Below are 21,981 nucleotides of genomic sequence, written 5' to 3' on the forward strand. Positions count from 1 at the left end.
CAGAAAATTTCGAGTTGCGATCGGGCATATTAGCCTGAACTCGTTCGGGCTTTGGACGAGGCTCTCTTTAGGCCCGACGTCTGGCCCGATTTCAAGCCCGCGGTTTCCGACGAGCCCGGCCCGTAGAAGAACAACGCTGCGGTGACGAACCGAATCGTCACCGGCCGTGACATTAAAAAAAAAAAAAAAAAAAAACACTCTCTTTCTCTTTCCAACTGCCAAACCCGCGCTATCCATTTTCGCTAAAACCCTGTCTGCACTCTCTCTCTCTCTCTAAAACTCCACCATCGTCGTCATTAATGTCGCTCTCCGTCTCGCTCTTCCCTCTCCCTCTTCCGTCTCTCTCTCCCCAAGCTTCAAGCTTTCTCTCTCTAAAGCCCCGGCGGCGGCGCTGCTACTTCTGCTTCCCCTCCGGACCCCGCCGGCCGCTCCTCCCCCTCCGCCGCCTCGACCCGCCGCCCCCGCCGCCGCCGCCCCTCGCGGCGCTCGCCCCGAACAACGGCGGCGGCAAGTCCTACCCGGACCCCTCCGGCGACGACCCGCCCGAGGCCCCCGAGGACTCCGAGCACGGCGTCTCCAAGTTCCAGCAAATCCACCGCCAGGCCTCCCGCGCGCGCAGGATCGAGGAGGACGACTTCAGGAAGCACCGGTCCACGTTCCTGGCGGCCATCGCCGACGTGGAGGACGCCCCCGACGATGCCGACGCGCTGGGCGCCGGGGACGACTTGTTCGGGGAGATCGACAAGGCCATCGCTCTGAAGCGGAGGGACTTCGTGAAGCAGGGCCTGCTGAAGCCGAATTCCAAGAAGGATAAGGTGCGCGGGGAGGAATTGGCTGGTGCGGTCGAAGAGCTGGAGCCGGAGGAGGTCGTGGACTTGGAGGAAATTCAGGAGCTTCAAGGGCTGCAAGTCGTCGCCGAGGACGGTGCTGACGATGGGGAAGATGATGATGCAGTGGAGTTTGATGACGAGGTGAGTGGTAATTTGAATAGGAGTAACGGTGGGTCTGTGTCGGATTCTTCGTTCGATTTGGATTTCGATACTTATGGTAGGACTAAGGCTAGGATAGTCGAACCCAAGTTTAGGATCACTCTGGCTGAGCTCTTGGATGAGAGCAAGGTTGTTCCGGTTTCGGTTTTTGGGAACTTGGAGGTCGAGATCACGGGGATTCAACACGATTCGCGGGTCGTGAGTTCAGGGGATTTGTTTGTGTGCTGTGTTGGGAGGAAAACTGATGGGCATTTGTTCTTGAGTGAGGCTGATAAGAGAGGTGCGGTTGCCGTGGTGGCCAGTAAGGAGATCGATATAGAGGAGACTTTGGGTTGTAAGGCCTTGGTGATCGTGGAGGACACGAATGCCGTGTTGCCTGCTCTGGCAGCGTCGTTTTATAGGCAACCTTCGAGGCATATGGCAGTCATTGGGATAATGGGGACGTATGGGAAAACCACTACCTCCTATTTGATTAAAGGGATGTACGAGGCCATGGGATTGAGGACTGGGATGTTAAGCACGGTAGCTTATTATGTGCATGGGGATAATAAGTTGGAGTTGCCAGACACAGACCCAGATGCCGTGCTGGTCCAGAACTTGATGGCCAAGATGCTTCATAATGGGACTGAAGCAATTGCTATGGAGGCTTCTTCAGATGGACTGGCTATGGGGAGGTATAACGAGGTTGATTTTGACATTGCGGTTTTCACGAACTTGACGCGCGACAATTTGGATTTTCATGGAACCGAGGAGGAATACAAGGCTGCCGAGGCCAAGTTGTTCTCGAGGATGGTGGATCCCGAAAGGCATCGAAAGATTGTTAACATCGATGACCCTAATGCACCTTTCTTCATGGCACAAGGAAACCCAGATGTGCCGGTTGTGACTTTTGCAATGGAAAATAAGAATGCAGATGTTCATCCACTGAAGTTTGAACTTTCCTTGTTTGAGACTCAGGTTTTGGTTAACACTCCTAATGGGATATTAGAAATATCATCTGGGTTGCTTGGAAGGCACAATATTTACAATATACTTGCAGCTGTGGCGGTTGGGATTGCAGTTGGAGCACCCTTAGAGGACATTGTTAGAGGAATAGAGGAAGTTGACGCAGTTCCTGGTAGGTTTGAGCTAATAGACGAGGAACAAGCATTCGGAGTGATTGTGGATTACGCTCACACCCCTGATGCCCTCTCCAGACTCCTCGATTCTGTTCGAGAGCTTGGGCCGAGGAGGATTATAACTGGTGTGCTTATGTTTCCATCTTTAACTTCTTAATACAGGATTGTGCTTGCAGGGCTTCTTATAGTCACTTGTCTAATGCATTTTCTAAATAAAAACATAATCTCCTTGCTCCCACTCTGGTAAAAGGTGATATTACAGATGCCGCTTAATGTGGTACGAGAGCTTTTAGCCAGAGAGTTTTTGGTAGATTCTACGGGCATGTTTTACTGGATATGCTTAGTGCATGCTTACTTCACAATCAAATGCATTTTGTCCTCATATATTTTTATGCGCTTCAAAGCATGCAATCTGATTCCCTGTGATTACATTTTGAAAAGTTGGAAAAAACCAAATTTTGACATTGTTTGACTTTTACCTTCCTTGAATTTCAAGTTTTGTTATGAATCCCTAATAAAATTTTCTGAAAACTGGAACTACTCTTTACATTTTGAAAAGTTGGACTGACTGTTACTTGCCGTCTCCTGTGAAGTAATTGGCTGTGCTGGTGAGAGTGATAGAGGGAAGAGACCCTTGATGACAAAAATTGCTACTGATAAAAGTGAGGTGACAATGCTGACATCAGACAATCCAAAGACTGAAGATCCATGTGAGTAATGTAAATGGAGTTACTTGTATGTGTAGGTTGATTTCTCCTTGAAGCTCTAACAACAACGAGCTGCTCTGTTGTCAACAGTGGACATCCTCGATGACATGCTAGCTGGAGTCGGATGGACAATGCAGGACTACTTGAAACATGGGGAGAACGACTATTATCCACCTTTACCTAATGGTCACAGGCTTTTTTTGCACGATATTAGACGAGTAGCTGTACGTGCCGCCGTAGCTATGGGTGAGGAAGGTGATATGGTGGTAGGTTTTGCAGGCCTTTTTTCTGGTACTCTTGTATTAGTAATTGCTTAACATCACTCTATGTTTAACAAGATAAGTATCTAATAATTGCAAAATAGTTTGAAGCAGTGGCACATCCCTTTGGAGGGTGCGCTTGTCAGTGTTGATTTTTATGATGCGTACGGTTTTTTTTTTTTTGGGTCGAAATGATGTGTACGTATGAGAAGCTTATTTTACTGTGCTTTTTATGGGATATATGTATTTAACTGTTCCTCGTTGGAATTATGCGTGTGCCATCTCAAAGAATTTCATAAACATAATGTAAGTTAAAAGAGATGGATCATTGAATTTTGTCAACCAACATATAAGTGCACCTTAGAAGGTTCGATAAAAATATCACGTGTGAAGCTCCTACAATACCTTTTGTATTATTCTGTTTTAATTATTCCCATTTTCTTCTAATCTTATATTGATTACTACATCTTTGATATAGGTGGTGGCTGGCAAAGGCCATGAAATTTACCAGATAGAAGGTGACAAAAAGGAGTTTTTTGATGATAGGGAAGAGTGTCGAGAAGCATTACAGTATGTCGATGAACTTCATCAAGCCGGAATAGACACGAGTGAATTTCCATGGCGGTAAGTGAATTTTTTTTTGCAATAACATGATATAACCTGATTTGGGTAACGATCATTTACTTCAAGGCAGATTTAGCTTTTCAAAGGAATTTATATATAACCTACAGTTAGATAACCAGGTGGCGAAGTTGAAATTGATATTTATTTCCACAGCAATTTGGGGAGGTTACACTCAACTCACATGACCTCACTTGGGAAGAGAGTGCTATTGTTCCTTGCACTTATCATGCCATTACATATTTTCAGCATGACATATGCGTGGTCGTTTGCAGACTAAACTTTTGTGTTGAAAGTGGTTCTATGACTCATCTTGCTTGCTTTTGTGGGTCTGCAGATTACCAGAAAGTCATTAGTGCAGTACCAAAGGAAAGTGCAGAGATTAAGGAGTTTACCTGGTTATGGATGAAGCCGGTGCATTGTGCGGCTCGCGTTTTCGGTGTTGTAAGAGTAGCGATCACCTCAAGCTACAAATCTGAAGAGCGCCCCAGCTGTTACCCATCCTGTAAGGAAACATGGTCAGTGTTTGAAGTGAAAGAGGGTGCTCGACTAAGCAGAGGATGATGGATCTCACTGAGTGCTTTTTTTGGGTCGTTTCTGAGTTGCAAAGGTTATAATTATGGTAGTAGCATGGGAAGCGGCCCAAAATTCCTGCAGATCGATGATCCTTTTTGAGTTGCATCCGGCATGTAAGTTGAGCTGCTGTATTCAATCAAGAATTGGCTGGATATCAAAACATTAAACAGAGTCATTGGATGAGTTCATGGTAAATGGTAACTCAACTACAATTGCCATGCACTGGATGTTTGCATTTAAAACCATGCAAAAGCATGAAATTCGGGATGGACCAAAGATAAAACGAAGTTCAGAAGTTAGATCTTTTCCTTAAATATTCTTCTTTGAATATGCAAGGTCAAGGAAAACAGCCTAAGCATCTCCTGTATTCTGAATCTTTTGGAATTTGACCATCTGGACCTTTTTCTTTTTCCCCTTTCCAATCCCTTGACTATATGAAATTAGACAATGATCCTCCCTCCGCGAGTCAACAGTTAAGTCGTCGTATATCAATCGAGAGACTGTTCTCCAGGCAAAAAGTGAAATCATCTCCTGTACTTTGATGAAGACTGTGAGTTGATCTGTCACAACTTAGAACCATTTTTGCACTGCAGGTGTGCAAAATTTTTAGCTTCAATGAATTAAACTACTTCATAATGAAGTTTGTAATCTCGAGCCAAAACACTGAATATCAGCGTATATTGGTAAGTTCAAATAAAGAACCTTCGGGTACAAAACTTTAAAGATGCACTTGCAGAGGAAGATATTTCAATGAGAGTACTAAACTATTGCAAATGCGCACCTTATAAGTCACTAAAAGAGACATATTTATTTAATTACAGCTCCCATTTTAGCCTTCAGGATTTTCTTTTCGAAGGCCACACATAAGATGATGATCATTTGAATGTAACTCTTTACTCATGAGTCACTTAAGAGGGTGCGGGACTTAGGGATGTCATAAAGAGAGCAAGAGCGACATTGACAAACGCTCAGTTTCATGGGTTTGTTTGTTCAAGAGATGCTCTTGTCCTCGAGGAAATGAAGGGGCGCGTATGGAAACCGTGCTTTTGCGCCATCATGTTTGAATGCTAAAGGCATTACTTTCAGGCCAGGAAATGTCGTGCACCGCTCTCACAGCTGCTCTCCCTGTAGTGATCTCCGATTTCAAGGATGCCGGACCCTGCCTAGACAAGGGCAATTCCAACATTCATCCTAGCTTATGGTGGGCAGAACAATGGTTGAATACTTATAACCGAAGTGTCAATTTTGTGTGGTTCGGATCAGTTTTCCTATAACCCTCTTTAGTGTTCTGCTGTGGGATGTACATCACTGTGTTCGGATTCGACAGAAACGGAGGAATACCGAGCACAACTATGGAGACTGTGGAGCGCGACCGGAGCCTCGCGCGAGGATCAACCTTTTCGGTGGGGTTCCTTCCCCGTTCATTATTTGCTTCCGCATTCATTATTTGCTTGCTTTCAGGGCCTTGTTGCTCTTTAGTGCTGAGAATGCAGTTGGCGGTTATGTACTCATTGACTTGGTAGCATATGCTTTTGTTTCACTGTGTCGGTGGGATGCATCTTTCTCCAGGATGCTTTTGCGGTCTGTGTCGATACTATATACCGACTCTGCGACAATCGGAGGCTTAGACGCGATCTACCGGATCAAACCAAAAAGACAGTGATCGAATTCATGTACCATATGTCATGCTATAAACTAACTCGGTCTACCATGTCAAACCCTGAAACATGCGATTTATAAGAGACCCACAAGAAAGCAATGTTCCAAAACATTGGCGTGTGTTTTGTAGTGAAAAAAACGAAGATGTTTCGATCGGCTCCCAATGGCCGCCTATTCTGTCGTCCAATCTTCAATTATGGCGACTTGCTCCATCTATTAAATCATCATGAAATGGGTCGGAGTAATATCTTTTCCCCTAATTAACATAACTTTTAATGGGGAATGTATAAACCTTGTAAGTAAGGTTTGTAGATCTTGAGGAAATATAGCTAACAGCAGTTGGAAAAATTAGAAAAAAAGTCCTAAATCTTTTGCATTTATGCTAATTCAGTCTTAAACCTTTTAATTTGGCCAATTGAGTCCTAAACCTTTTGACAATTTGTCAATATAGTCAATCAGGCCAATTTTGACTGGAAATCACCATCGTGGAGGTTCAATTAGCGCCGATTGTCCTATGTGACACTGCCTACGCCGACAATTTTTGTAATTTTTATTTTTTTTCAAAAATTATTTATTTATTTATTTTCTTTTTCTCTTTTTTTTTTTTTTTCCCTTTATTGCAACCGGTGAGGGCCAGTGACCCTCACCTAGGCCTCCAACGGTCATGGGCAAGCTGACCCTCTCCCAAGCAAGGCTGTCCCTTGCCCGTGGCTGGCTAGGGTGAGGGATGGCCTCGCTTGTGGCTAGCGAGGGCGAGCCTCGCCGACCAATGGTGAAAAGAAAAGAAAAAGAAAAAAGAAAAAAAAAGATCAAGGAACAAAACAAAAAAATTAGAAATTTTTTAAAAAAATTGTCTATGTCAGCGCTGGCCAACGGCCGGTGTTGACTGGACTGTTATGTTAGCATTTTATGATCTAAATTGGCAGAAGAATTATGTTGTCAAATCGTCAAAAGATTTAAGACTGAATTAGTGCAAGTGTAATAAGTTTAGAATTTTTTGGTAATTTTTTTAACGGCAATTATAGCTTCAATGCTGCAACCGATATCGACACTTGGGTTTGCATCGCAACCATATTCTTCAACCTGAATTTAGTGCAGTAGAAACTTGGGATTATCAGTGTCCCCATCACCCATTTCCTACATGCTAAAAGGTGTAATTAGCCGTTCAAATTAGATGACCGAAATTGGACTCGACTGGATCATTTTCAGACATTTCATGTGTGCCGACGATTTCGGGGCACGTATAGCTAATTGAACACGCACATCTTTGTGCTTTCCTCTTGATTTGTTACTATATATAACGTGTGACGCGTCATGTGGTGATAGATCGATCTTTTATTTGTCGACGGTCAAGAAGACTTGTCGGAAATTCCGACGAGGCAATAACTGAAGGGTTGAGTCGTCGCGAGCTACCTAATCAATGGTCTAACAAATTTATGGTGAGACCTAAAACTTTGCACGACAATTCACGTGCTGAAACACACTCTAGGGTCAAGTAACTTTTCAATTTAGGAGGTTTTCGACATCGACCTCAAACGTCATCGTCCTCCAATACCTGTTAGGTCCGCAAGCAGTTTGATATAATATGTACTTGAGAAGTTATTTCTATCACCCACCACTGTACATTTCGAGCTGAATTCTAAATTAAGTAACTATACGGCTCATGGTATTCGCAAAAATGGGTGTGAGATTTTGTGGGACCTCCCCAAACTATTCTAAAAGCTTAAGCTGTTAAATGTGAATGTAAATTTGCATATTTTATAGTACAATTACACGATCAAATCTTTGACAAACTCTCTCTTTTTCCACCTTACCGATTTCTTTTTCTATTTCTTTATTAGAAATTAATTGAGTCATGGGGAGTCAATTAGCAAAATATACATTTCATTTTGATCCAATTTGAACGGTTAGACCTTTTCCCAAGTTTTGTTTGCTTTTCAAATTTTGGGGTCACATAATTTAAGTTTTTATTTAAAGAATGATACATAAAACTTTTCAAAACATACAAATATTGACAGGTAAACACGCATGTCAATTTTCACAATTTTTTAACATTAACTTTTTTTTCAATTTTATGTTTTGGAAAAGACGAAAGTTGGCTTTCTAGTTTTTTCCAAATACACCCACGCAAGTGAGCTTGGAGAGCGCAGAATACATTAGACCCGTGCAAATAACTCAAAATTATTATTTCTTAGCCTAAGGCGATGAGTAAAGACGACAAATTCTTAAATTTGTTGCCATGCTACTCTTAGCCTAAGGCAACGAGTTAAGCAACAAAATTTGCACTTTATTGTTTTTGGTTCAAGGGTTAATACTAGAAAAAATCTCAAATTATACTCACTGTGATACAAATATTCTGAAATTTTTTTTGTCACTAAAAACCCTAAATTTGCGCATTATGACACAAATACCCCAAACTTTTTTTTTGTGTCATAAAAAATCCATAACTTATACCAGTGTAATAAATATACCCCAGATGAAACTGAAATAGAGGGTATATATTGGGTTTTTTCGTGACAAAAAAATTGGGGGTATTTATGTCACAGTGAGCAAGTTTAGTATTTTTGGTGACACAAAAAAAAGTTTAGAGTATTTATGTCACAATGGGAGTAGTTTGGTTTTTTTGTTGTGGTATTTGCTCTTGATTCAATCAAAGTTGAGATAATTTTAAACCTACGGCAATGAACATAAGTCTTTGCCACCATGACAGCTGATCATTGTCACTTCCGATTACTGTGCGATTGCCGTCGCCTCCGACCACCGTCAACTTGCTTGCTCGTGGTACGCCTCTTCTTCAGTTCACTACACAGTTTTGCAATTGAGGGTTTTCCTTGGGCACCAAGGCTAATATATTCTTGATACAAAGAGAGCTGACTGTTTTCAGGGAGGGAGAGAGAGAGAGAGGAAGGCGCGCTTAAAGACAATTGAGAGGATGATGATGAGTGGTGATGAAAGAGAGACAGATCGGAGTGACGAGGGCGAGTTACTGCTGGACTTGGAACATAAGTGGCGCAACAACAACCTTTTTGCCATGTTTAAAAAAGCAAATGGAAGTGACATTGCGGGAGTGAGTGAGTAATTAGGCGTCGACTCAAGTGGAAGACCGGGTTTTCGACCATAAGACAACTCGGATCGATCTCTTCGTGCTTTACCTCTCCGTCTTTGTCACCTAGACAGGAGGTCGCGACCTTCGCGTGAGGTTTGCATAGACAACGACGACCACGAGGAAGCCAATTGAGAGGGTAACGGATGCTACGGCAGACTCGGGACACTACATGAAGTGTCGGAAGTGGCGGGTGGAGGCTGAAGCAGCTGGACACGATAGGGAATTTTCAAAGATTTTCAATTCTATCTTGGGTTGCACCAAACATATGATTGGATTTATTACATTCTAGAGAATATTCAGAGGATTTTGAATTTCACCTTATCCTATCGTATTCCAATCCGAATCCGGATGACTAAATGCAACTTTGGGCTTCATTTGTTTCATGGAAAATATTTTCCGGGGAAACATTTTCCTCATTTTTCGACATTTGGTTCATTTAAGAAAATGAGTCAACGAATAATATTTTCCTAACCTAGGAAAATGATTTCCTCTTTAAAAAATTGGAAATCATTTTCCAAATTATGATTAGGCATCAACACCTCAGCCCAAAACATTACATTTGGGCATGGAAACCCAAATGTTGGTTCCTGAGTCCTCGGCATTCATAATCGGGTCTCCGGCACCCAGGCCCTAATCCATTGAGGCTGGGTACGTGACCCCATTGCCTGTGCCCAAGACCTCTGGTGCCCGTGCCCCATGTCCTCGCTGCATGCGCCCGGTCCATTGAAGTTGAGCTTGTCCCCTTGCACCCGAGCCCGGGTCCATGGAGGCCAAGGCTGAGCCCGAAGCCCCAATGCTTGTGCCCAATGCCTCAGCACCTAAGCGCAGATCCATAAAGGCCGAGTGCAGGATCCCGGTACCCAAGCCCGGATCCCCAACACTCGGGCCCGGGTCCCTGATGCTCAAGCTTTGGTTCTTGGCACTCGGGTTGGATCCATAAAGGCTGTGCTTGGGTCCTCGGCACTCGGGCTTGGGTCCGTAGTGCCCGAGCCAAGGTCTATTGAGACTGAGGCGTCGAAACACGGTGTCCGTGCCCGGCCTCGATGCCTTGGTGCACATGCTTGGGTCCATCGAGGTCGTACCCGAGATGCTAGTGCCCATACCCGGTTTCCTATACGTAAGTTACTAGCGCTCGAGTGATGTATGTCTATTTAGAAAAATCAAATTAGATTTTCCATACCAGACGATTTTTCAGTTCATTTTCAGGTTTCAGCTAAATACCGAAAAATATTGTCATTTCCGTGAAAAATGACTTTCTAAAAAACAATTTAAAAAAATTTGACACTTTTCACAAAACAAATGGAGCTTTAGTAAAATATTTTATGCTTGTCATTGTTCATGACATAACATAGCCTATCATTTGTCAATATGCTATCCCAATAAATATACTACGAGGAGCCTATGTTCATGGGAGGAGCCTATGTTCATGGGTGTCAAGTTTACTTGCATGTGGGAAATCACTTCTAGAATATCTATCTTTGTCTAGGTTGTGAGTTTCAAAGGATCGGCCACATACCGTTCTCTCATATTACGTTAGTTTCCTTCCCTCCATATATTTAGCACACACAACTGCTTCAAAAATTGGACTAAACTTGATCAATCGGTTCAATCAGATGTGCCTGGCTTTTTCGGCCTATCTAATCCGGCTCGACCGCACATGCACTGCTTTCCGTACCCGCTTCAATCACCGGCATGGTTTTGAAGGCACTAATCGCGCTAATTAAAGAGCCACGGTCTGTAATCACAGAAAACACTCGCTAAGATGGCTTCAGAAAACAGAGAACTGTGGAACTACATCAACGAGTTCAAATGGAATAGTTTTCACAGAATGAAAAGGAGGATGGTGGCCATTGCCAGTGAGAATAATACAGAACTAAACATTAAATATCAACGAAACAATGCCGTTAAAAATGGGTGTATATAAGGAGGTATTAAATGTGGGGCGGGCGGCTCGCTGAAACCTAACCAGTCACATGAGCAAGAGCCCTAATTTCTTCTCATGCATGCCGCATAATTTATCTTCTGTGCATATCATTAACTTAATATTTGTGTGTGTGTATATATTTGTATATTTATATCGATATACATGGATTTTATTCGGCGCCAATGGTTCCTCAACCAATCACATTTACTTCTACACCTTCATTGAATGCAGGAATTTATGGGGGGGAAGAACTTTCCTGCAAAATTAGGTGAGCACATTTCTCCCTCTCAATAACACTTTTTCTCTCCTTCTCAGTTTTTCAGATCGAGAATCGACATGGAAACCCCACATGAAGAGAAATTCGGACGTCCCGAACAAAATAAGAGAGTACATAACCAATGAAAATTAAGCGAATGGAAGGAAAATAAAAATAGCAGGAGGTGCACGGTTTTTCGACATTTTTCTATATGTATTTTTTCTTTTTTTTGATTTTGGGTCGTACGGACAGAGATTGATGCATGAGAAGATGGAAGAGAGTCCTTTTTGGCGGTTTTACCTTAAATATGTCCAACGACCTCAGTCGGCATTTAATTGCTGCTGTTCTTGCGGGATGGTTTTAGTAATCCAGGTCCATGCAATAATAAACCTCCACGAGAGAGAGAGAGAGAGAGAGAGAGAGAGAGAGAGAGAGAGATGTGAGGAATTCAACACCAGTCTGGCTCCATATTAAATTGAATTGCCTCCCTCTCTGTTTCTCAATCGCTTTTCCTCCTCCTATTTATTACTTCACGTTCCTCTCCTCTTTCCCTCAGTCACCACCGGCTTCCTCCCTCTCTCTCTCTCTGTCTCTCTGTCTCTGTCTCTGTCTCTGTCTCTCCTTCTTCGTTTTCCTCTTCAAGAACGTAGCCTTTTCGTGGTGGAAGCACCGACCTTTCCTCTTGCATTTCGCCTGGTGCTCCTGCTTCACAGTCTGGCTCCGGTCGTGGATCTCCAGGAACGGCACCCACTTGCGCTTTCTCGTTGAATTTCTCTCTCTCTCTCTCTCTCTCTCTCTCTCGCTTCACTTGTTGGCGTCTTTCGTTCTGTTCCTTCCTTTTTTTCTCTCTTTCTGGGTTATCTTGAACCTGCACTGTTCGTCTCTCGGCTTCGCGTTCACAGTTCCTCCTGGCCCCTGACAGCTACGTCCCAACAGAAGCCTCAATAATATTGGCGTAGCGTGAGAGTGCACGGCTTGGTTTTTGCTTTCTCTCTCGCTTGCAACAATTAGTAAAAGAGCGAGAGAGATTGTGCGAGAGTGAGTGAGTGCGGAGGGTGGTTCAAGTGGTGTGGGACGGTGCATTAAACATCCCTGTGCGGTTGGTGCGGTCACGCGCTCTGAGGCCCGGATCACATGGATTTATCGGCGGCTTTGATTTTCCTATCGGCGGTCGTGGCGTATCTGCTGTGGTTCAAGTTCATCACCGCGTCCCTGAGCGGTCCGCGAGTCTGGCCCCTATTGGGTAGCCTCCCGGGCCTCATCAGGAATGCAGGCTGCATGCACGACTGGATCGCCGACAACCTCCGGGCCGCCGGCGGGACGTACCAGACGTGCATCATCCCCATCCCCCTCCTGGCGCGGAAGCAGGGCCTGGTGACGGTCACGTGCGATCCCAAGAACCTGGAGCACGTCCTCAAGGCCCGGTTCGACAATTACCCGAAGGGCCCCACGTGGCAGGCCGTGTTCCACGACCTGTTGGGCGACGGGATCTTCAACTCCGATGGCGACACATGGAAGAACCAGCGCAAGACCGCTGCGCTTGAGTTCACCACCAGGACGCTCCGCCAGGCCATGTCCCGGTGGGTGAGCCGGGCCATCAAGCACCGGTTCTGCCCCATCCTGAAGGAAGCTCAGCTTGAGGGCAGGTCGGTCGATCTCCAGGACCTAATGCTTCGGCTCACCTTCGACAACATATGCGGCTTGACCTTCGGCAAGGACCCGCAGACGCTGTCCCCTGGCCTCCCCGAGAATGGCTTCGCGACCTCCTTCGACCGTGCCACCGAGGCCACGCTGCAGCGGTTCATCCTGCCCGAGACCATATGGAAGTTCAAGAAGTGGCTCGGGCTTGGGATGGAGGTCAGCCTGAGCCGCAGCCTGGAGCACATCGATGCCTATTTGTCCGACATCATCAGCACCCGCAAGCAAGAGCTGGCGAGTCAGCAACAGGTCAGCAGCGGCAGCGGGCCCGAGCACGACGACCTGTTGTCCAGGTTCATGAAGAAAAAGGAGTCCTATTCGGACAAGTTCCTCCAGCACGTGGCACTCAATTTCATCCTAGCTGGGCGGGACACGTCATCGGTCGCGCTAAGCTGGTTCTTCTGGTTGGTCAGTCGGAACCCGAGAGTGGAAGAGAAGATCCTCATCGAAATCTGCACAGTCCTGCTGGACACACGTGGCAGCAACCCCGCCAAGTGGGCGGAGGAGCCGCTCGTGTTCGAGGAAGTCGATCGGCTGATTTATCTTAAGGCAGCACTGTCAGAAACCTTAAGGCTCTATCCGTCGGTGCCGGAGGACTCGAAGCATGTCGTTGCTGACGATGTCCTGCCAAGCGGGGTATTTGTGCCGGCGGGCTCATCGATAACGTACTCAATATACTCAATTGGACGGATGGAGTTCATCTGGGGACCCGATTGTCTCGAATTCAAGCCCGAGAGGTGGTTGTCTTCCGATGGCAAGAGGACTGAATTGCAAGACTCTTACAAATTTGTGTCGTTCAATGCAGGACCGAGGCTTTGCCTTGGGAAGGATTTGGCCTATCTGCAGATGAAGTCGGTGGTGGCAGCTGTATTGCTGCGCCACCAGCTAACGGTCGCGCCTGGTCACCGGGTCGAGCAAAAGATGTCGTTGACATTGTTCATGAAGTACGGCCTAAAAATGAACGTCCACCAGAGAGACCTGAGGCCTATCTTGGCAAAGATAACCAAGAACGATGATTGGTGTGGGAAAGCTGTTCTGAGCAATGGGCATTATCAGGCGGCAGGCGAGGTCAAGATGGTCAACGGGGTAGCTTAATCCATGGCATTCTTTTTGTGGTTTTTGGCTCATGCATCTGGGAATGCAAGTGCAAATGACCATGAAGTGTCTCATATGATTGTCTTTTGTTGATGTCTTTCATAAATAGCAGATGGCTAGATCTGTGCCGTCATTACTTGAACAAATAAAGCTGGTTCACCATGTGGTTATACGAGGATATGAAGGTTGATGATGGGATGATGATCTCGTATCTCGACAAAATTTCGGATAGTTTAATAATACTGTTGGAAGCTGAATCCATGGCGGAAGCAGAAGGATGGTTTGGTTTTGCAGAAACTACTTTTCAGAACTCCGTAGGCTGAAGAAGAGCGCGGAGCGAAGATCCATTCTTGATACTCAAAATCATCTGTGTATGAGATAAGTAGTTGATGTTATTCAAACTTAGCCTGATCTGTACTTTTTATAATCAGAAAATCAGTGTATGTGTTGCCTCAAGCAATAATTTAACATGTTTAGAATATTTATACTCAACTTTTCTATTTCGCGAAGTTGAATTTTACATTGGATTAGCAAAATTCTCTAGTGCGAATATTTAGTTCTTGTCCAATATATATATAGTTAGTTAGTTAGTTCCCTAGGGGAAAATTTCAGGTGCAAAAGCTACCCATTTGATGTAATCTGGTGTTGTTTATTCAGGCAAGTCCTGGTCTAATATGTGTTTTTGATCCTTCACCACGATGGATATGAAGGAAAATTTGCTGCGTCAAGGATCAAAATCAGCAGATATCGCCTGGCATTTGGAAGAAATGTGAATCCAGACTGACGTCTGCAAAAAGAGTTCATGAATTTTGGCTCATAGCAGGACACATCTTTGTCAACATACGACGTACGTCGGAGAGAATCTAGTGGCTCAACTTCTGCTATTATTTTGGGAGGAAATTGGGTTCACAGGATTTGAGGGAGCTATCCTAGTATCTGCCTTTTCTGGGTACCATCAATGTCTTTTGGTTCACAAGCTCCTGTGTTGCAGACTCCGGTGTTGCCTTTATTCAGGCAAGTCCTGGTCTGTGTTTTTGATCTTTAACCATGATGGATCTGAACGAAAATTTGCTGCGTCAAGGATCAAAATCAGCAGATATCGCCTGGCATTCAGAGGAAAAGTGAATCCTACCTAATGTCTGCAAAAAGAGTTCTGAATTTTGGCTCATAGCAGGGCACATCTTTGTCAACATATGCTGTCAGACAGAATTTAGCGGCTCAGCTTCTGCAATAATTTTATGAGGAAATTGGATTCGCAGAATTTGAGGGAGGTATCCTAGTATCTGCCTTTTCTGGGCACTGTCTTTGGCTTCACAAGCTCCTGTGTTGAAGACTCACCTGGTCCATTTTTGGCAGCCAGACATCTTCTCTGATCTGTCTCACTCTCTACAAAAACATTTATTGATTCTTGATCTGTTTGTGCTTACTCTGTGATTTTTGTGCAGTATGTTAATGGACGCTAAAGAGTAGAAAAGAGTAGACACAGAATCAAAATGATGTTGGCACAGAGTTTTGGTCAAACAAATTGCTTCTCAATTCCTTAAGGAAGAAAAACTTAAGAATACATAAGATGCAAGCTGAAAGAAAGGACAGACTTTCTCACAAAGTTGCCAGTATTCTCTCTCTCTCTCTCACACACACACACACACACACACACACACACACACACATACACACACACACACAGTTTCGCTAATCTTTTTTGTTTTTTCCTTTTCAAGTTTGAAGGATGATATTAGACATTAGATGAATATATGCGTTCTTTACAAGCATCGACTGCAAAGGGCGATCTCTAATTAGACTGACGTTCACGAATCTACCAACCAGTCTGCGAAAAGGCAATGGATGATTAAGTAGGTGCACTATCCACTCTAATGAAGTATTAGCGCTTAAGCTACTTGAGAAGATGGTGACGAACTCTAAATGATCAGGTAAACATGTTGTCCAAACCTTAACTCACACGTTCCATAGACTCGTTACAAGACCGACAAACACGAGAAAGCAGAGCACAGCCCGGAGTATGAATTGATTTCTTCTTCGGCTCATATTTATTTTGCAGGAAAAGGTAAAAAAAAACCATAGGCTTAAGAAACGACATAGGCATCTAGCCATTCGACAAGATGATCGTGAATGGCTTAAAATATTGATTGGGGTCAAGAAGCAGAATTAGTTTATAAAGCTGGTAGAAATCCCTCCATAAATTGCTCTGTTGACATTAGTAAATAGTTTAACGTCACTCTCAACATTTTCGTGCAAGAAACAGTCCACCATCATCATGGGCTTGCGCAGCTGCAAAATAGTCACTTCATAAGTTGGAGGTTGGTTCAAGTAATAGAGGACCAGAATTCTTCAGTGTGATACAATTGTAAGGTTCTGAGAACACAAAAAAGAACAGGGCAAATCTCAGTGAGTCCTCTGGATGATTAGATATCTTCTTGTGCTTTCAGACCGTGCCAATTTCAACAGCTTGATGGAGGAAAGGGATTTCCTATTTGAGAACGGTGGAGTTCTTGTATCTCCTTATGAGAATGATAATCATTGAAAGTTGAAATTGAAAGGCTCTTCTGATCTACTCTCTTATTGATGTCACCGATAGAATTTGTTTTGTCTCGAGACTCTTAATCATTGCTAACGTACAGAACAATTGGTATGGCTCAATCGAGTCTGTTCGAGATATGCTTTCTTTGAATCTTCATATTTCTCAAAATTGTACATGTATCTCTCCATTAATTGTGCATTTCCCTGATGGATTATAATTGATATTATCTTATCTTGTTACCTTGCATATTTCTCATGCACCTGTCATTATGACACAAAGAAACAAAAATCACACAATTCTCTCTTCTGCCTTATTATTATTATATGAGTCTAAGATGAGATAAGCTAGTTTGAAGTGGGATTGGCTGGCAGAGTATGAGTTTAAACAAGGTCGGGATGGATCTAAAGCGTTGTGAATGGAAAATCTATGGGATTACATTTAACTGTTCTAAAAGCTTCAATTGTTGGATGAAGATTTGGATTAATATTTATATATATAACACTCTTTCTCATGTATAGATTGGATTTTTGCCTAAGACAAAAGCGTGGAATTATATAATAGAGGAGGCAAATGAGGGCAGAAATTTTTTTAAGGGACAATAACCAATTGATCTAAATATTTAAGTCGTCAGATGAACGTGCGATTTAATTTTTAAATACTTTAAAAGTGAGGTGACAAAACGGAAGTTTCGAGACAAAATCAAACGCAGGGGCTTTAAAGAATTCATGTAGCTTCCCATGTAGTGGAACAATACTTGTTATCAACTGATTGGTTCGCTTCACCATGATAATAGTGGTGGATAATAGTGGTGTGCATCATATAAGAATTTGCCCCCCACTTACTACCGTAGCTTGGAAGGTTTTTCGTGTCATTATAACAGAGATTTCAGTTAACATGCTGCAGCTATACTTGTAGATTTTCTTGTTCTAAACAATGAAATTTGCATTACAACCATACAACGGAAGAACAAAATCTTCCAGAATGATAAAGACCAGCAGGCATTGCCTAAAGAAAGTTGTCATAAGAAAATTCGGCTTCTAATGATTTTGAACTACTGATGGAAACCACTCTTTTCACTTCATTAGAAATGCCCTCGGCATAATGATTCAAGACCATGTTTTTTACAGAGGAGATGAAGAAAGGATGAGATAGAACCTGCTCCCAAAATCTAGTCTTCACATTCACTTTCCCTAGCAAGAACCAGATTGTCTATATGTTCTTTCGCAGAACAATTTCTTTTCAGATATTTTATTGCTACTGTTTCTACGCTGTATTTCCCTGTTAGCAACTCCGTATTCCATAATTCCATGCTATCAGTTGAAAAAATTTGGCGTCTACAGAAGTATTAATATGTACGGATAATTGTCAAGAAGTATAGGCAATGGGTACTACTGCAGCATGCAGCATCCACAAACAGTAATGCAATCATTCCACTCTCCTATCTCAACGAGCTATGTTCAGAGAAATTTGAGCACGACGATTGACCTTCCAACATATTGAACTATGCTCATCTCCATGAAGCTAACAGTATATGGCTCTTCATATCTTGTTCATCAGAAGCAAGAAACAACCTGGTTCTCTTGACTCATAAAGATTATTATGCAATGTGTCCAAGCGGAACCTTACAATTTGGAGTTGATGAGGCTTATGCTGAAATCCCGTAGTTTCTTTGCCAGTTCTGCATCTTGCGCAAGAGAGCTTGCTTTGGCTTTATTACTGTCCATAAAGTATTCTCCGCTAACCCCCTTCACTTGTGGGTGCAGAGCCACATAGCATGTGGTTGCTGCTCCCTGCATCCAAATTTTTTAGCAACCAAATTCAGTGAGTAACCCGAATTAAAGTGCTCATATGCAAGGAAATTTTTTTGCGCTGACAGCAGACATGCAGAAATGGACATACCTGTTGAACATTTTTTAGGAACAATTTTCCAAGAGAGCTTGCCAGTGCTGCATAAGCCAGAGGAAAGAAAGCATCGATAAGAATAAGAAGGTTTAAAATGGATGGAATGGCAAGAAATTTGATCAAGTTATAATACCTGAAAATTAACATCTCAAAAAGCAAAATCCGTCTGCTCAATTGAGAAGAAGCCTCTCGTTTAAGTCATTGCATATTACAAAGTTTGCACATGGCACAAAATGTTATCATGATGCCAAGACCCCCTTCTTAGCCATGGCATCAACAATGCTACTTGATCTAAATGCAGACTTACCATTGAGAATGCCATGGTGGCGAAGAAGATTGGTTGCTATAGCTCCAGGATGAAGTGAATTAGCAGTTATCTGCACCCCTTCTTCCTGTTTGATTAAGACAAATTTAAATTACAGCTTAATATTCACGAATACAAGAGGGAATGGGCCATCGAAATTGACACTGAGCAAGAGAAATCTCAAGAAAATATACAGGGTGTCCCCGTAAGTGGGGCTCCTGTATTGAAGGGTCTAAGGAGGTTTGATATACGGACCACCAAAAGCTATAGCAGAAAACAAACAGAATCAGAGTCATGTAACATGTATGGTCACTTGAAAATTTATTGATAGAGTCTCCAGGATAAGAAAAACAAAGACAAGCATTCTTGTTATGCAAATGCGGTTTAGAAGAATGGAACATATAAATTTGAACCTTACCTTTAAGTGCCTTGCAAGCTCGTTCGCATGTAATATATTAGCCAGCTTCGACTGTCCATAGGCTTGTATAGTATTGTACCTGCAATTAGCAGGTACTTGTAAGACATCAACAAAATCTGATTCGAACAAAATGGATGCACCAGACTGAAAAATGACAGCTATAGCATGAAAATAGCAAACGATGAATCATCCTCAAGACAGAACTGTCTGTCTGTTCTTACTCTGATTTGCTATTTATTTTGTCAAAACGAATTCCTTCTCGGTATGCAAAGCGGTGAACCTCTGAGGACACAATAACTATCCTTCCTTCTGTATTGCTTTCCTGTGACGTTTTCTTCATAGTCTCTAACAAAAGATTTGTCAGAAGAAAATGACCTGCAAACATATTTCGGGAGAAGGTAAGCTGTATGACTCACACACAACTTTGCAAAGACTGAAATAAGGACTGTTGTATAAGTTCCTCAACATTATCAAAAACTGAAAAAATCAATGGTGATGTAATCAATGGTCAATCGATCCCGAGTTCGAGACATGATGCTTTGAAAAAATTACTCATATAGTATAACACAAGAGGACTTCGGTGATAGAAATTCCTGAGTGAAACCTATATCGGACATACCTATATGGTTTGTTGCAAAGTGTAGTTCTATGTTGTCTGGGGAAATCGTGAAGGCACATGCCATTACCCCTGCATTATTACTTCCAGAGAGAAGAAACATTATCATACTGCATTCCTAACACGTAATCCAACAAGTAATCAACCCAAGCTCAAATCATCACGAGCATGTGCATGCTTATTCGTAAAAATGTGAAATTGAAAAGCTCTCAGCATTTGACTCCTCATTCAGCGTTTTCTAGATGGCAGTCGAGAAAAATTAAGTGACAGTCTTTTGTATGTTCAGGGCCATAACAAATTCTGGTGAAATAATTAAGATTTCTTACATAAGGAGATTCAAGGGAAGAGCGGATGCTTGATAATCTGACGCAAATTTCCTAACAGATGCCATAGAGCTGAGATCCAACTCCATCACATCAATCCTAGCAGATGGGAGTTCCTTTAGTATAGCTTCTTTGACACTCCTACCGGCATCCACGTTCCTCACGGCCATAACGACATGGACTCCACGTAAAGCAAGAACTCTTGCAGTGTCCATGCCAATACCACTAGAGGCACCTGAAAGCACAGCGATCCTCTGTAAAATTGAAGTAACTAGAAGGAACAGAGATTAGCCTCTCAAGTCAGATCGACACAGGGGTACGAAGGTCATTATGAATTGACAGTCAATACTCGCTTCAGACAGGAAAAAAGCTTATACCCTGAAAGCCATTTGAAAAAAGGTCATTATGAATGCTTCGACGTTTCAACAAGTGATCTAAGAATTGAGAATGAAATGATTGGTCTATTTGGAAAAAATTACAGCATAACTGAAACACGTCGATCAGACAATTACCGAAAATTTCATTTTCGTCGCCAGCTTAGATATCAAGCTATGAAGCAAGACCATCTCAAATCAACCCTAATGCAACCAATCATAATTTTCTCCTATATCATCTGCATCCACCAGTTTACAACATCTCGTCCCATGCTAGACAGCAGGTCGTATTATTCTAGTAACATTCCCCATCGCATTCCACAAGCAGCAATCCACAGACAGCCAATTCTAAACTTAGTTTAGTCCCTGTAACAAAAAAACTGATTTCTCTGCAAAGATGACAGGCGAAGTCAAGAGTTTCCCAATACCAGTAATTCGACATAAACCCTCTTAAGGAAGCATAACTCAGATTCTTTGAAAGTGTTAAAGTTTGCTTTTTCATACGATCATCTTCCTCAAGAAAGGGAACAAGCTAAAGTAGGGGGAAAAGCACAGATATTATTATAACAAGACCTGTGACAATGGCAGTGAAACCAGTTCCATCGATTCCCTGAGTTACTTCTTCAGCTGTAGAGCGAGCGGAGTATCCAGAAGGCCCTTTCCACCCAAAAATCCACATCTCTTTGTTTTTTCTTGTTTTTTTGGCTCGTCCCCTCGTAATTGCAGATTCAAGACAATTACACACGGTTATTAGCAAAAATTAAGGCAAAATAGAGTTACTTCACAGACGGAGGCAACGTTTGGGAATCAGAAACAGGAGAAGAGTGTCATCATCATCCTCTGGAAATTGTGGAGTCCCTGGGCATGAGTAACATTGTTTGACTTAAAAGCGGCAACGACCAAATCAAGAATGGTTTTGTTCTGGAGTGGGCCCACGATTGTTTTATTTTATTTTATTTATTTTTTGAGCAAAACAGTTGTTTTAGTTAGACGGAGACATTTGATATTTTTTCTCCTTGGAACGACGATGACCCTTAATGAGAAATGCCAAAAAGGTACCTGTTTGCATATGAGATGCAACCGTGAATTTGACATAAAGATTGGTCCGACTCAATTCGCACTAAGTTAGAAAGGTCACGATGAGTGAAATTACTATTAACAAAATATAATTCAATATAAAATAAAACTTTTATTGCAATTCTCTATTCTATTTTGACGTTCGAATGTGATATGGGGATAATTACCAATTCACTACTAAACCTACTATACGGATGGTAATTCCGTTTTAAACCTTTTAATTTTGCTAATGTAATTCTAAACCATTATACGTAATTACAATGTAATCTTTTCAGCTAATTTTGCTAATGACCTTATTTTTAGTATACTTTCTAATGCTCTTGTAACTTCTTACATGCTTTGTGTAGAAGTGGCTCGATAGATGAAAATGTTACCAAATTTTTTTTAGTGAATTAGGCCTTTTCAAGTGTTTCCCGCCG

At 42.6% G+C, this 21,981-nt stretch overlaps 3 protein-coding genes across 3 annotated transcripts; 2 read left to right on the forward strand and 1 right to left on the reverse strand.

The window, feature by feature from the left end:
- The first annotated feature begins 260 nt into the window (after positions 1-260).
- On the forward strand, positions 261-4,466 carry LOC115675599 (UDP-N-acetylmuramoyl-L-alanyl-D-glutamate--2,6-diaminopimelate ligase MurE homolog, chloroplastic). The gene is made up of 5 exons (XM_030598319.2): positions 261-2,232; positions 2,701-2,817; positions 2,905-3,080; positions 3,553-3,698; positions 4,033-4,466. The coding sequence occupies exons 1-5, from the start codon at positions 300-302 to the stop codon at positions 4,049-4,051; spliced, it is 2,391 nt and encodes a 796-aa protein (XP_030454179.2). The 5' UTR covers positions 261-299; the 3' UTR covers positions 4,052-4,466.
- A 7,331-nt stretch (positions 4,467-11,797) lies between these two features.
- Positions 11,798-15,435, forward strand: LOC115675530 (cytochrome P450 86A22). Its single transcript, XM_030598242.2, has 2 exons — positions 11,798-14,380; positions 14,667-15,435. Exon 1 carries the CDS (start codon positions 12,351-12,353, stop codon positions 14,007-14,009), a length of 1,659 nt encoding a protein of 552 aa, XP_030454102.1. The 5' UTR covers positions 11,798-12,350; the 3' UTR covers positions 14,010-14,380; positions 14,667-15,435.
- A 2,426-nt stretch (positions 15,436-17,861) lies between these two features.
- Positions 17,862-21,359, reverse strand: LOC115675475 (short-chain dehydrogenase TIC 32, chloroplastic-like). The gene is made up of 8 exons (XM_056318242.1): positions 21,059-21,359; positions 20,115-20,346; positions 19,792-19,871; positions 19,394-19,547; positions 19,173-19,251; positions 18,737-18,842; positions 18,448-18,494; positions 17,862-18,338 (listed from the first exon to the last, which is right to left on the reverse strand). The coding sequence occupies exons 1-8, from the start codon at positions 21,162-21,164 to the stop codon at positions 18,171-18,173; spliced, it is 972 nt and encodes a 323-aa protein (XP_056174217.1). The 5' UTR covers positions 21,165-21,359; the 3' UTR covers positions 17,862-18,170.
- Positions 21,360-21,981: the final 622 nt, after the last annotated feature.

The sequence above is a fragment of the Syzygium oleosum genome, unplaced genomic scaffold, assembly GCF_021117445.2.
Source record: "Syzygium oleosum isolate NSW1041296 unplaced genomic scaffold, Sole_v2.1 Sole_v2.15, whole genome shotgun sequence".
In the NCBI taxonomy this organism is placed as follows: domain Eukaryota; kingdom Viridiplantae; phylum Streptophyta; class Magnoliopsida; order Myrtales; family Myrtaceae; genus Syzygium; species Syzygium oleosum.

Bases quoted from the DNA above. Each gene is read 5' to 3' on its own strand.
- LOC115675599 (XM_030598319.2), top strand. From the start codon at position 300: ATGTCGCTCTCCGTCTCGCTCTTCCCTCTCCCTCTTCCGTCTCTCTCT. The intron at 2,233-2,700 runs GTGTGCTTATGT...TCTCCTGTGAAG, and splicing joins GCCGAGGAGGATTATAACTG to TAATTGGCTGTGCTGGTGAG. The intron at 3,081-3,552 runs GTAGGTTTTGCA...TCTTTGATATAG, and splicing joins GTGAGGAAGGTGATATGGTG to GTGGTGGCTGGCAAAGGCCA.
- LOC115675475 (XM_056318242.1), bottom strand. From the start codon at position 21,164: ATGTGGATTTTTGGGTGGAAAGGGCCTTCTGGATACTCCGCTCGCTCT. The intron at 19,548-19,791 runs GTATGTCCGATA...ATATGTTTGCAG, and splicing joins CTTTGCAACAAACCATATAG to GTCATTTTCTTCTGACAAAT. The intron at 18,339-18,447 runs GTATGTCCATTT...ATTTGGATGCAG, and splicing joins TCCTAAAAAATGTTCAACAG to GGAGCAGCAACCACATGCTA.
- LOC115675530 (XM_030598242.2), top strand. From the start codon at position 12,351: ATGGATTTATCGGCGGCTTTGATTTTCCTATCGGCGGTCGTGGCGTAT.